A 15,023-nucleotide genomic window follows, 5' to 3' on the forward strand; every position below is an offset into this window, starting at 1 on the left:
GCGTAACCTTTGACATTAGGCAACACTTTTTAAATGTCTCCATCACAGCTAGACTTATAAAGCGTAGCCAAAGAGGTATAAGGGCACGCTTTGTAGTGATACATTAGCAACACCTTTTTTTATTATACTACACTTAAAAGCGTTGTCTTTGCTTTGTTATTGATCACACTTAAAAAGTGTTGCCTTTTATATCTCATCTAGAGCAACAATTATGAAGTGTAACTTTTGTTATGTACAAGATAACATTGGACGTCCTACAGCAACACTTCTGAAGTGTGGCAATGTTGTGTAGAATTTTGTAGCCACAATTTTCTATTTTTAAGAATAATAATTTTTTATTTGCATATATTCAATAATCACATAATTAAATATACAAGTGACCTAAAGCACAAAATTAACTAATAATTAAATCGAAGCTATATATTTCAAATAAACTTAGAGAAACATGTGTTGTACAACCAATACTTAGAAAGTGATTGCTTAAAGATCTCTACTATCAATAAATTCCACAAAACCAAATGCACTCAAACATATATGACAATAGTACTACAAAAAATCTTCATCGTTCACTACAATAGATCGACTTTACTTCTGGCCACAATTCAAATTCAATTGCCGGCATTTTCCTGCACATTCAAAATAAAATTATAAATTAGTGAAATAAATCATGTATTTAATATGCTTAAATTCACAGCAAGCCAGACCAATTCATAACAATAAAGATGTGGAAGTGCATAATTGGAGAGTGTTCACTGTAAGCCAACCAATTCAAAAGTGGACTCCTACTTTTAGGCCTGAGGATGAAACACCTATAGTCAATTTTATTTTTAATCTATTTGGTAGACTTAGGTACAACTTATAGTTGTGTTACGGTTTGGGTAAATGATAGAGTTGAAATTATACCAAATGATCAAGGAAATAGAACAACACCTTCTGAAATTGCCTTTACTGATATTGAACATTTGATTGGTGATGCAACTAAGGATCAAGTATAAGCGAACAGATTTCCAAAGAATGCAGAGACATTAAAACTGTTCAGGTTTCCAAAAAAGAACATAATTGTTAGATACATTTTTCTAACTATAATTCAAGTCAAGTCCCCTAAGTCCATGAAGGATATGAATCTTAATTACAAGCCATCAATTTAGAAGTCCAAAACAACAGTTTATAACCTAATAACAGACCAACATTCTAGCACCCAATGCTAGACATATTGCTCAATGTTTTTCATTCATAAGCTAAGCATAATGAGAATTCTGAACAGTGAAAAAGCCTAGGTATTCGATCAGGCCATTAATGCACTAATTAATTTTCAGACATTCCAGGATGTCCAAAACTTACGTGATCCTAGTAGAAACTTTTGGCTAAGTACGTACAAGAATGATACAAAATGTCAAATTCCTACATTCATGTTCCCTTGTTCTCACAAGTCCTTAAAACAGAATTTTCACAGAGTATACATACTAATCAGCAAAAAGCCTTTCACTGTACACAATTAAAGACTATAAAAATCAGTTTCTTGATAATATGATATGAAAAGAAAGCAGTAAAAGCAACCATAAAACGTCAACAACAGATATCTGAACAATGTTTAGCATCTTTTGAGTCTTACTTTTGTTGCATTTCGAAGAGATATTTGGTAAGAAGGCCAATAGAAGCCCCGAAGGAAAAGGCATAAATCATCAATAGTAAGAGCCTTTGATTCTGCATAGACAGAAGATTTACAAAATAAGATCGACTTGAAGAACAGTTTAGCAACTTGGAAGAATATTTACGAGTCATTGATCACGTAGCCCTCTCCATGGTGGTGTAAGGTAAAGCCAGAGTAAACTTGCTACAGAACAAAGGACTGTGAACAGCCCTCCCACTTCCCAGAACAAGTTCAAGTAGGATCTAATAGTAGAGAAAAACATGATATTGGAGAAATTAAAATACACCTATATCATCAGTAAAAACTAATCAATCACATGAAAAGGGCCCTTCTAGTGTTGGAATCAGAAGTTGAAATCTGAAGTTGCACGAAACTAATTAATCTGTCCCATTAATTTGATATGCTACTTTCATTCAAAACAACTTCTAAGACTGAATAGGGAGCCAGGCTTCAATAACAAACTCGACACAAAATGTTACTCCAGTTGTTTTATCAGATTATCACTAACGTCATAAGCAAGTGCAGAAGAACAACAAAAATTACGGCAATACTTAAAAATCTTCTGAGAATCGGAATTCATCAATCTTGAAGATTTAAGAAAAGCAAGTAGAATGTTGCCTTACTTCTTACTATTAAAAAACGAATTGACTATGATTATCCGCAATATTTCGAGAACCGAAATTCATCAATAGTGAAGATATAAAAAATTTAAGGATTTAGCATCATCTTCTAATCAGCTATTAGTAACATGACTAAAATGTCGATTTCTCAATCTTATATTACAATATTTGAAAGGACGAAGTGGAGCGGGGGAAAAGAGTACATGCAAAACGAAGGAAAATACAGAACGAGTGTATGTTAAGATATTTTTTTCTCATTTTGAAAATTTGGTAGTAGCTCATATTAGGTGTAGTGCAGGTCATAGAAGCCACCAATCCAGCAGCCTATGTGGAACCTATCATTTCTTTTCATTCTCTGCCAGTAAGGATATCAACTTTTTCCCTAGTAAAGACGAGTTCTTCTGTAAGAAGCATCTTCCCCAAAATCTTCCACTTAACCTGGAGTGAACCCTCCAAGCTTTTCTATCAATGCAGTGAGCATATCTACTACCATAACATTTTATATTCTTACAAAGGCTCCTAATTGACAAGTCGAGATAAACAAACATTCCATGCTTTCAAATTGATTAGCATGATTGACTCATCCATATATGCAGCAGGAGGTAATCAACTAGTTGAGCTGCAAACTTATGTGAGCAAAATATTATTGAACTCCAAGCTTGAGTGGTTTTAAGAATTTATCAAATGCAGGTGTCCTCTGTTTATATCAAAATTAATAATTTTAGTACTCACGAACATATCCAACCCAATAATGGAAAACTTAACACGCATGTGCAATTAAAACAGTAGTAAAATTACTTTCTATACAAGTTGTGATAAGCATCACAAGCTTGACCTGAAAAGATAAGCGTTTCATACACACCTGAATATGATGGTCGGGTCTGATGGAGACACTTTAGAAGGACGGGTGCGGTCCCCGTAAACAAAATGAAAGGCTCCATAAATGGTGAGCACGCTACAAGGCATGCTTGTCTACTTGAGGATTCCAATCTTGCTCGTAAAATATGACCTACACCACCACAACTTGTCAAAGAGATGAAAGAAATGGATGTCCAATCAAAACAAGACAGATCCATATGTTACTAACACCACTATCCAGTGGCCAAAATGAACAGGAATGACTATTTTGTGCCATTGAAATCGAACTTAAGACAAGAGTTAAAGTATATTATCCCAATCACTTGCAAGAACTGCACCATTAAGCATTGCCAGGTCCAGAAAAATTATGACTTCCTAACAATTCTCCACCTATCATCCAGTAGGTATCAACTGGCATCACTGTGATGCATGTTGTCAACAAATATGAGCTATCAACATTTTTTCTTTGATGGCATAACTCATGAGCTAAACGTCTCAATTATAACGACTAGGAAAAGAGAAGAGCATCAATATCCATGAATGGAGATAATATTCTTTAACAAATTTGAGATTAAGCATTGAACTAGTTAAAGTTTGAAGTTGAACTGTTAGATATTCTACCTGTGCATTACAATTTCACTCTCGCGTATGATCCAAGTGTCTATATCACCTCTTTCCATATATCAAGATAAGAAAACGTTGATGAATGAACACTCCTTACTTGTACAATATATATTTAGAAGAAATACTTGTACAATATAAGGGTTAACCTAAGTATATAATCTTAAACCAATCCGATAATAAAAGTTCGGCCAGTAGTTGTCACTCACTGTATCAGCAGCCACAAGATTCAACCCAACTCCACCAGCTCTTGTTTAAATCAAGAAAACAAATGCTGCATTTTGTTGAGCTTCATACTTTGATCTATTATGACTAAAGCTCTTGATTGCAGCAAAGCACTCTTCCGCATGAATTGAACCATCAAGACGCTCATAAGAATACTTCCTCAGTTCCAGATAATCCTATACAAGATTAACCTAGCAGAAGAACCATTCAACTGCAGGTTGAACTGTTTAAACATCTCTAATAGGGTTTTTGTAAAACATACCAGATTACAAACATTTACCTGGAGTATATTAAGTGTTTGAATCATCTGAGAGAAAAGAAGAACCCTATGTCCACACGCATGAAGTTTTTGAAGAAAATGATCCAATATTAGCAATTTGCCGCTAGCCTGACCAGCACTTAATGGTTAGAAAATCATACCCATGAAAACGCCATATATGAGTCGAGTGACTGATTGTATCTCCCTTGCCAGAGCTCGTATTTGCTCCCTTAGATTCCTCAATTCCTCTAAACGATGTTGGAATGCTTGACTCTGTTTTTTTCAGTTTCTCAGTTGAAGGTAAGGAAGGACTAGGGAAATCACCATATGTCATTGAAGAAGACAGAAATATACAATGACGATGAGATTTGCAGAACAATGAACTCTTTTTTTGTAGCAAGTCTGAATTTGTTTCCTTTTTTTGTTGCCCATGAAAATAAACGAGTGCCAAATACAATGTCGCATTATAAAAGTTAAAACTTAAGACATGCACTGATGTTTTCAAACTAGCAGACAGTAAATTTGTCTACATGGTGCTCTTGACACTACAAGCACCCAGCACCACACTTTATGGAAAATAAACTAAGGAGGTCTTGATCATACTGTCGAAGCACTATAGCATAACCTCCCAAATAATCAGTCCAATTGCATCTATTGGATAACAATTTAGTCACCTTACAAATAATTAGTCAGGATACAAATCGAGATGTACAAAAAAAAGTATGTAAATTATCTCAATGATACGAGAAAAAAGTCAGTATATAATTATACAAAACATGAGGTAAAAGGCTGAGATACGTTTAACCCTACACCTGCTCTGACCAACATTAGTGAGCGTACAACATTTTACGAGAATGAACTAGAGTGAGAAAACTGACGTGGTGATTCACCATAGCTGGCTCCATCTTTCAAGTTAGAACAGAACTTGAGCAACAAGTCAATTTGTAGATACTGCCTGCTGAGTATCCTTCAGCATAAAGTGGTATTCTCACCCCAAGTTCCTTTAATCTGTTCACTAAATCATAAAGAAATTCAAAGGTGAGTTTGTATTGTTTGTTAAAATCCTCTCGCACACTTGGCTGGATCCTAAACCACTCTCCCAACAACTTGTGTACATGAGAACAGATGATTCTCCAAGGCACTGGATATCGCTCACAAAACCTAAAATATTCTATCAGTAACTCAGCCTTATCTAGCTTATCGTCTTCTTTCATTCCTGCAACACCCAATCCCCCATTCAGCAGTTTGATATCCAGCAAAGAGGGCTGGATTCTCAAGAAGAAGATCTGCTGAAAGTACCCCATCATCGCCAGTTTCTTCCAAGCAACTGTGTACATCATCGATGCATCGACATAGAAGACGGAAAGGAAGCTCTGAGTTGTCAACCATTGGTACCACTATAAGTTTGGGCTCGCCTAACTTCTTCCAATGAGACCACGCTCTCTCTATCCGCTACTCCCCTTTCAAGTACCCATTTGGACGATTCATAGCTATGACTGTGTTTCTTCTACATTCAGAGCAAGAAATAGAGCAAGTTGTAGGGTTTAGGGTATGAGGTTTTTATTTGGGGCAAAAGTACGTTTTGATTTGGGCAAAAAAAATAGCTCCTATTTTGATTTAGATAAAGAGTAGCTCCTATGTTAATTTGGGGCAAAATGTTTTTTAGAGTATATTTCTTTGTATAGAATTTTTCTTTTGTTAGTTCCTTTATTGACAAATTAGAAATTGGGGGGAAAGTTAAATATATTGGAGGGAATACAATATTTTAGTGAAAATTTTGGGAAAATTATAATGCTACACTTGTAAAGTGTTGTTTTTAAAATTATAAAAATAGCATACTTTAAAAGTGTAGTAATATGTGTAAATAGGTGTTTTCAATTATATCATAATTTGACAACGTTTATAAAGTGTAGCCTATATTACTAAAGAGCACGTTTTACAAGTGTTGCCAATATTATCGTTGTCAAAAGCTAATAACTAAAGCTACACTTTAAAAGTGTACCCAAAAATATTTTTGGCAACACTTTATAAGTGTTGTCTAGATTTAGTGTGGCCTTAGGACTAAAATGTTGTAGTGTATACTTGACTCAAGTTCATGAGGGTCTTCTGAATTGAGGTAAGGTATGTGCACACCCTACACTCTCTAGACGGACTTCACGAGATATGTTATTATTATAAAAGAAATAGCTATAAAATCAGAAAACAAATTTAAACATTTGGGCTGAATTGATAAATGTACATCTATTTTGCTTTGTTAGAAAGTTTTGTCGAGACATATGTTTATTCATCTTGTTTGATCAGTTATTGATAATTTTTAAGATTTCTTTTGTCTTTAAATTTCAATTCTCTTAGTTAATTTAGTATTTAGAGTTAGAGGTATTTAATTACATGCATTTACAGTAATTAATCTAGAGCATGAAATTTAATCATCATATTTCTATATACCATTATGGGGCTATATGATATTGATTTTCTTCACGTATTTAGGGCTAGATGGTAACTATGTTTTTCTGATTTTTTGAGTTTATTTCTATTCAACAAATAAATAACTAAAGTAATGAATTACAGTAAACACAATAGAAGTTCAAATTTAAAATTCACAAATTTTAAATGGTGTCTCCGTATCATAACAACAAATATTTCTCAAGTGAAATAGATTTTAAAATACATTTTTGATTTATTATTTTGTTACACAAATCATATATCATATATATATATATATATATATAAAAGAGAACCCTAGACCCACCTACGTGGCGCCACCACAAACCAGGATTCCCTTTTAATTTGTTTTCTTTCACCACAAACCAGGATTCCCTTTTAATTTGTTTTATTTCCAAAACTAGCCTTCCCTTTCATTAAAAGTTGTGACTTTTATGAAGAGTTGTGACCTTTATTAAGAGTTGCGACTTTTATGAAGAGTTGCGACTTTTATGAAAGTTTGCGACTTTTATGAAAAGTTGCGACTTTTATAAAAAGTTGCGACTTTTATCAAAAGTTGTGACTTTTATGAAAGGTTGTGACCTTTTCGATAAGACACAATAAGCATTTGTTCACACTACCTTTTGTTGTCTATAAATAGAGTAATTTCCTCTCATTTTAAAACAACGAAAATTTTGAACTTCTTCTTCTTCTTCTGGACAATTAAATAATTGTGTACTTTGCTCCTATTGAATGAATCACTGACACCATTTTTTTGTATCAATACACTGGTGAATAGAATCGTTCTTTCCTGAGAGGATCTATTCCTTTATATCTCGGGTACTAGGGGGAAATAATTTCCTTAAGGGGACACCGTGCATTCAGTGGGATCGATTTTTCCCATTCTGTTTCATTCTATTGTTACAGTTCCTGGTATATTTTTACACTCATTAATTTATGCTTACATTATTAATTGTTATTTTTGATTACATGCTTTAAATTTTGTTGTTTATGTTTCTGCAATATTATTGTTATAAGTATTTGTTAGTGCATATTGAATAAAAACCGTTAATTGAGTATTCAAGCAAGTTTTCTCTACTGCAATTGTTGAAGGTACAATTAAAAAAACCCTTACAAATCTCTAATTTGTTCATCAACAACGTCATTTCTTCACATACAAGAATGTGATTTTGTGTTCTTTAGAAAATCCTCTGAGAGTTAATAAATTTGCATGCCCATATTTTTTTGTATTTATGTTGTTGTTATCTATTTTTACTAAATTTATCACTGGATATTACGAGTATTTTAAGGATTGAAAATTGATTGAAGTGTTAGTCAATTTTTTGAGGTATGTTATTTTAAAATATGAGAACTTTTTTGGTTATAATGATTTGTTATCATCATTGGATATCTCATAGTTTACTCCCTTTAATGTATGTTTTTTCTCGCTGTTTTGTTGCCTCCTTAAAATTGTATTGATTATTTTTCGTTTGATATGTATATGATCTCACTTGGACAAAGTTTTCGTCCTTTTAATGTCTTTCTTTTTTTCCTTCTCATTCAGCTCTACTAAATATTTATGGTGTGGGTTATGACTATTTTCAGCAAGCTTAATTTGAAGTATATGAAACAAAACCTGCTCTAAATAAAAATAATATCTTAAGCTACAAAAGATATGTCTATTAACATAGATTTGTTGTCCTTTATGTCCCAAGTCATTGCTGGACATTTGAGTTATCTAGGTTAGACTCATTTTTAATTTTTTAATGTTCGAGAATATTTCTTTAACATGAGTCTAGAATCCAACATTTTGATCTACTTGTACTTTCATAATGCAACAACTATACATATATATTTTCTGAAAAAGTCGTAAAGTTGCATTGATGAAACATCTAGAAGGGCCTTCAGAACAGCAGTTTAATGAAGAATGAATTTCTAAAATGGTCAACAATTTTATTTTGCTGTTGTTTCAAATTTATTTTTCTCCTTCTATAAATTTTGCCAGAATAACAAAGTAACAATAAGAAATGTGGTGAATGTTTGACCTTGGACAAGTAGATTGTCTCTAAAAAAAATTATTTATGTTGTTGTGGTGTACATTTTTAACGGTCTTAACTTATTTATAACTAATATTGATTACCGAAAACTTTTATATAATTTGTTTTTAACAAGGAGATATTCTAACCATAAAATTATCAGTTCTATATTTTTCATGTACAAAAAAATATAAAAATATATGTTTAACCGCTACATAAAAATATCACTCAGTTTTAACAAGACAACTATATCATCAAACATATATTATGATATTTTTAATCATTCATTATATCTTTAAAATTCTTGAGATATGTGATAATGTCAAATCAATTAATTTCTGTTGAAATGTTCTTAAAACCTACTAAAATTTACTTTTTTTTTTCTTATAACAGTCGATTATTAGAAAGGTTGTTCAAAAGCTTAGAAAGATTATTTATGCCCGCGCAAAGTCCGGGTAAATTACCTAGTTTTATAGTAAAAGTTGAAAATATATATGCAAAGCATGTATATTATATATATATGTATGTGTGTATGTATGTATGCATGTATGTTATGGTGTGTAAAGCAATGAATATGATGCCAAGCACCGTTGGTAAATTTTGTCTCTACTTTTATCAGAAATAAGTATTATCTTATTCCGGAGAAAAATATGATGCATACGTCGTTATACATAATTTCCAAATTATAAGATTTGTCAGTGCAATTAATTCCCTCTCATGGTCTATGCCTTTTGTTTTTCTTCTTTAAACTTGTAGCTTCCGACTTTCGAGTATGAATTAATTTATTTTCTATCTATAATCTATATGAATAAAGTCTTACGAATGATGTGTATGTTGTATTTTTCTTCTATTTTTTGTGTGTTTTTTTCTCTATTAGACTTCACCAATCTAATTTTTTTTAATTTTTTATCATTATCGTAAGTCTGTATTGATATTTGTCTCAAATTAGTCATTTGTGACTTTATTGGAAGTGTGTTAACTACTAAACAAAGTTTAAAAATTACCGATAATAGCCTCAACAGAATTGATTTACCGATGGTAGCTTCAAAGGAATTGATTTTAAACATTACAATGTGCCCCTCATTTGGTGTTTCTTGACGTACATTAAAAAAATAGTACTCCCTTAACACGTTTTGCATAAAAAATTTATTGTTCTAACGAATCTATACAAAATCACATACGCACGTGTCCAAATACTACTTATGTAAATAATAAGGAGGATGGAAAGCATATGATAGCTCGTAGACTTCATTTTAAGAAGGTTGTAGTTGTGCTTGATGACATAGATCATAGAGACCATTTGGATTACCTTGCAGGAAATCCTAATTGGTATGGTAATGGGATTAGAATTATTGCAACAACTAGAGATAAACATTTGATTGAAACGAGTGATGTGATAAATGAAGTGACTACACTAGTTGACCATCAAGCTATTAAATTGTTCAATCAATATGCTTTCGTCAAAAAAGAAGTTCCCGATGAATATGTTGAGAAGCTCTCAATGGAGGTTGTACATCATGCTAAAGGCCTTCCTTTAGCCCTACAAGTGTGGGGTTCTTTATTACATAAGAGGGACATAACAGAGTGGAGAAGTGCTATGGAGGAAATGAAGAATAACTCTAATTCAGAAGATGTTGAAAAGCTCAGAATTAGCTATGATCGATTGGAGACCATACAAAGAGATATATTTCTAGATATAGCATGCTTCTTACGAGAGAAAGATAAAGATTACATCATGAAAATTCTTGAGAGATGTTATTCTGGAGCAAATATTGGATTGCGTGTCCTAATTGACAAATCTCTTGTATTCATCTCTATAAACAATACTATTGAAATGCATGACTTAATACAAGAGAAGGGTAAATACGTGGTGAAAATGGATAAAGATTCGGGAGAACCTAGCAGAATATGACATTGAAGATTTCAAAGAAGTGATTGACATTAACACAGTAAGTAGGTTAAACAATGCAATATTATTCAATTTCCTGTTTTCATACATTGATATTTATTTATCTTATCTTATTAAGCCATTAATTGGTCTACTACCCGTTTATTTATCTTTTTGCCAGGGGACCATGACAGTGGAAGCAATCTGGTGTACTTATTTTGGCAAATATGCTTTAATAAAAGAGGTGATGAAAAATATGAAAAAGCTTAGGATATTGTACATAAATGATGGTAGCTGAAACAATTTATTTTTACTCCCCTCTTTGATTGATTCAAAATACATTCCCAATGGCTCCATTGAGTGTCTGTCCAACAACTTGCGGTGGATTTTCTAGAAGCAATATCCTTGGGAGTCATTGCCAGAAAATTTAACCTTAAAGGCTTCTTCATCTCTATCTCGGGTGGAGTTTATTGCATGATTTATGGACAAAAGAAAGGTATCATTTTATTTGAGATACTTTACTATTTTTTGGCTTTTTACTAGAATTTGATGTTTGTGTTTAAATTGAATATGATATTAGTTCCATAAAACTCAAATTAATGTCTGTTTGTTGTGAATAGGAGCTTTTGCCATGTCTACGATGGCTAGATCTGAGCTTCTCTAGTAGACTGATGCAAACACCAAATTTCACGGGGATGCCAAATTTGGAGTGTTTGAATCTGGAGAAATGTAGTAATCTTAAAAAGGTTCACTCTTCCCTGGGTGATTGCAAAAAACTCATTAAGTTAAATTTGTATCGTTGTAAAAGCCTTGAGAGTTTTCCATATGTTAATGTGAAGTCTCTTGAACATCTAAATCTAGAGGGTTGCCAAAGTTTGGAGAAATTTCCTGAAATCCTTGGAAGAATGAAGTCGGAGTTAGAGATAAAGGTGAAAGGCATTGGGATAAGGAAAATACCGTCATCTATTATTCAGCACCAAGCTCTTCTTACAAAGCTAGATTTGTCAGTCATGGAAAAACTTGTAGCTCTTCCAAGTAGCATAGGCATGTTGAAAGGTTTGGTAAAGCTCGTGGTGCCCAAAACTTGTAGCTCTTCCAAGTATATTTAAGTATGCATGTTTATTTGTTCCAACCTGGAAAGGCTTGATGCTAGCTGCACTCGAATTTCACAACCTCCCTCTTCCATCGTCCGATTGAACAAGCTTAAATGTTTAGAAGATGGAGTGTACTTTGTGTTCCCTCAGGTGAATGAAGGGTTACGCTCATTGGAAATTCTGAATCTCAGTTTCTGCAATTTAATAGATGGAGGACTTTCGGAAGACATTGGAAGCTTATCGTCTTTGAAAGAGTTGCATCTCAATGGAAATAATTTTGTGCATTTGCCTGAAATCATAGCCCAACTTGGTGATCTTGAAACCTTTTACTTATCAAATTGCAAGAGGCTACCACAGCTGCCAGAATTTTCAAAGCAATTGCATACAATATCTGCAGATTGGAGCAATGATTTGATCTGTAATTCATTGTTTCAGAATATCTCATCTGCTTCAGATTCCTTGTCACTAAGAGCGCTTGTGAGTTGGGGGATCAACATCCCACATTGGTTCCACCATCAGGGAACTAGTACAAGTGTATCAGTCAATTTGCCTAAACATTGGTACGTACGTGACAACTTCTTGGGATTCGTTGTATGTTACTCTGGAAAATTGTTTGACATGACAGCTCACTTGATTCCCTTATGTGATGATGGGATATCGGGTATCACCGAGAAACTTGCCTTATCCAACCATTCAGAATGTAATCCTGAGATTGCATTTTTGTTGATACCTCTTTCTGGCTTGTGGGATACATCTAAGGCAAATGGGAGAACACCAAATGACTATGGGCTTTTTATGTTATATTTCTATGGTGAAATGAAGCATTATGGATTACGTTTGTTGTATAAAGTTGATCCTGAGCTTGACGCTAATTTCTCCTCTTCTAAGAAATATTCTAATATTCTTGGGAGAGTCGTCAGTTTTTCAGCTGCAAACCAAGGAATTTAGATTAAATAAATATAGGTAATATTCTAATATTTGTGTTGTCTCTAGTTTTTCTTTGCTTGAACTTTTGCTATTCCTTCCTTCTATTAATGTTTTTGTTGAACTATTAAAAATATCAAAGCTTCTTCTAGTAGTGAACTAAACAAAAATCAATAACGGGCGAGTGATTTGTATGTATGAAAAAGAGGAAGACTGATGTAAACCAAAAAGAAAACTGATACTTTTTTTCCAACTTGCATCCTATCTTGGTGCTCCGTCTAAATTTATTTTTGATTTTGTTGTATTGCTTTCACTGAGTTATCATTCCCAAAACTTCTTAACATATCAGACGTAATCTTTGATTTAAATACAAATATCTCTCTTTCTTATGCACGGAAAAGATGAAACAATTGAAAATGCATAAGTTTTTAGGGAAAAATGTTAAAAGTAAATGACAGAATACTAGTTGTGGTCGCTCCTTTTTGGATTATATGAATAGTTTTTCAATCTTATAGTCTACCGCATTGTTGGTAGCATGCAAACTGAGAAGAAGAAGTTGGTATTTTGAGAATAGAATCGGTGACACTGCCTATGAAGGGAAAATATCTCCTCTACCTAAGAAAGAGATTCACGAAAGAACTTGGGTAAGCAATAATTCGTTGTTTTTAAATTTCCTTTTGAAATATAATCACATTTTCCATTTGCTGACAATAACTGGCCTAAAAAACAAATTGCAGATTATAACTTTGCGAAAATAGGTGGATGAAAGAAGCCTAGGGGGACTATTTCCAATGTAGCTCCAATGCTCCAGCTCAAATAGTTTCTCCCCTACTGAAGAAGCGTAGTCTCCATTGACATCTACTATCAAATGTTACATTCTGAATAGGAATTGGTTGAGGTTATTTCTCTCTATATTTTGTACTCTCATATTTATATAGTGGATTGCTTATCTCCTTTGTGGATATAGGTCGATTGACCGAACCACATTAAATCTTCATGTCTTTTGGTATATTTATCATTTGTCTTCTTACTCATGGTCTTCCGAGGTTTGCTTTACTAGCTTCCGCATGACACCTGCTTATTTCAGTACTAACAACCAAAAACTTCAAATGGGAATTTCACAGACACTCTACTGACTTGCAAGCAGACACTAAAGGTTGTTTAGAAAGGAGCTGGAAACAACAATCTTTGAATCACAGATATACCACAAATGAATTCTAGGAGATTCATGTACTGATATAGCACAAATACAAACTGAGATAAAAGTTAAAATAGAACAACTCAAGTATACAAAAAGAGCTCATAGTCATAGATAAGGGTAATTATGGGTTGGTTATCGGTTGGGTTGTTATCAATTAGGTTCAATTGTTCAGTTATTATTCATAGATGAAAATAAAATCAAAACACAAGATATGGAATAGAAAAGCAAATTAATTAGCAAACAAGCACCTGCCAACTTCACCTATGATAATGTACTTTTTCCTTTCAAGTTGAATTTTCACCAACAGAGGAGAAAATGAAATGAAAACCAGAAGACCCAACAACTGAATCATGCCCGAAATTGATCCAATTAATCCAACAATATAATTCTTCTATCCCTTCAATTATTATTTGCACCACCTTTTTCCACCATACTACTTGTTAGTGATATCGTTTGCTTTAGGTCTAGACCCGCAAGGCTTTAAAATGGGTCACTAGATTAGTATCATGAGGTCATCTAACTTTTATATCTAATAACTCTCATGTGTTTTGTCGATGTGGAATTCTGATACTAAGCTGGGAAGTGACATAAACCACCTCTTATAATATATATATATATATATATAATTCTACATTGCCTTTTCCAACAAACAATAGTTCGTCCCGCTAGTGATATTTTTCGTTTCGCCCTAGACCCACCCAACTTTAAAACGTGCCACTAAAGTGTAAGATCTGCTTACTTATCGTATGTTTTTGTCGATGTGGAATTCTTATCCTAAGGAGATGTGTCACAAACACCCTCTCTTATTGTCACGACTCGAGCCTACACCCTGGACGTGGCCGGCACTCGAGAACCATTTCTGGTCCCCAAGTGAACCCTCAACCTGGCTGACTTCAAGCGGAAGACTAACTCAAGCCTACAAAGCTTAAAAATTGAATAAACATTCATGAAACTTAAATAGAAAGCTTTAACTGAAAAGAAAACTCCGAATAAAATAAATTATTCAACTCGCCATAAAATAGGCAACTTAAGTCTTTAAAACATTTAATAAAATAAATGTAGACTTCTCAACTATACTGACTATCTATGAAGCCTCTAACTGATACAGATGGAAGTTGGGACAAGACCCACGACATCCTAACAACTGATATAACTGAAAGGTAAATGAAATCCTCCGGAAGCAAGGAGGCTCACCATAGCTAACTCGAACTCTCGGATGTATCAA

At 33.4% G+C, this 15,023-nt stretch overlaps 2 protein-coding genes across 4 annotated transcripts; one reads left to right on the forward strand and one right to left on the reverse strand.

Moving 5' to 3' along the window:
• Positions 1–479: 479 nt before the first annotated feature.
• LOC107058071 (uncharacterized) lies at positions 480–5,747 on the reverse strand. 3 transcript variants are annotated; one of them, XR_001471758.1, is made up of 4 exons: positions 3,900–5,747; positions 3,134–3,280; positions 1,613–1,704; positions 480–626 (listed from the first exon to the last, which is right to left on the reverse strand). XR_001471758.1 is itself a non-coding variant. In XM_015303379.1 (3 exons), the coding sequence occupies exons 1-3, from the start codon at positions 3,345–3,347 to the stop codon at positions 609–611; spliced, it is 324 nt and encodes a 107-aa protein (XP_015158865.1). In that variant the 5' UTR covers positions 3,348–3,721; the 3' UTR covers positions 480–608. The 3 variants fall into 3 exon arrangements, 2 of the variants coding, with proteins under 2 accessions (XP_015158865.1, XP_015158866.1); XM_015303379.1 differs by lacking the exon at positions 3,900–5,747 and having other exon boundaries at positions 3,134–3,721; XM_015303380.1 differs by lacking the exons at positions 480–626; positions 3,900–5,747 and adding an exon at positions 853–1,031 and having other exon boundaries at positions 3,134–3,721.
• A 4,175-nt stretch (positions 5,748–9,922) lies between these two features.
• On the forward strand, positions 9,923–12,621 carry LOC107058069 (TMV resistance protein N-like). The gene is made up of 5 exons (XM_015303378.1): positions 9,923–10,495; positions 10,578–10,640; positions 10,761–10,823; positions 11,200–11,640; positions 11,824–12,621. Exons 1-5 carry the CDS (start codon positions 9,923–9,925, stop codon positions 12,619–12,621), a joined length of 1,938 nt encoding a protein of 645 aa, XP_015158864.1.
• The last annotated feature ends 2,402 nt before the right edge of the window (positions 12,622–15,023 follow it).

This window comes from Solanum tuberosum, unplaced genomic scaffold (genome assembly GCF_000226075.1).
Source record: "Solanum tuberosum cultivar DM 1-3 516 R44 unplaced genomic scaffold, SolTub_3.0 scf00428, whole genome shotgun sequence".
NCBI classification, from domain to species: domain Eukaryota; kingdom Viridiplantae; phylum Streptophyta; class Magnoliopsida; order Solanales; family Solanaceae; genus Solanum; species Solanum tuberosum.

Excerpts from the sequence above, each read along its gene's own strand:
- LOC107058071 (XM_015303379.1), bottom strand. The coding sequence starts at position 3,347 with ATGGATCTGTCTTGTTTTGATTGGACATCCATTTCTTTCATCTCTTTG. Across the intron at positions 1,705-3,133 it reads GACCCGACCATCATATTCAG|AATCAAAGGCTCTTACTATT; the intron begins GTGTGTATGAAA and ends CTGTCTATGCAG.
- LOC107058069 (XM_015303378.1), top strand. The coding sequence starts at position 9,923 with ATGATAGCTCGTAGACTTCATTTTAAGAAGGTTGTAGTTGTGCTTGAT. Across the intron at positions 10,496-10,577 it reads TCCTAATTGACAAATCTCTT|ATTCGGGAGAACCTAGCAGA; the intron begins GTATTCATCTCT and ends AAATGGATAAAG. Across the intron at positions 10,641-10,760 it reads AAGTGATTGACATTAACACA|GGGACCATGACAGTGGAAGC; the intron begins GTAAGTAGGTTA and ends TCTTTTTGCCAG.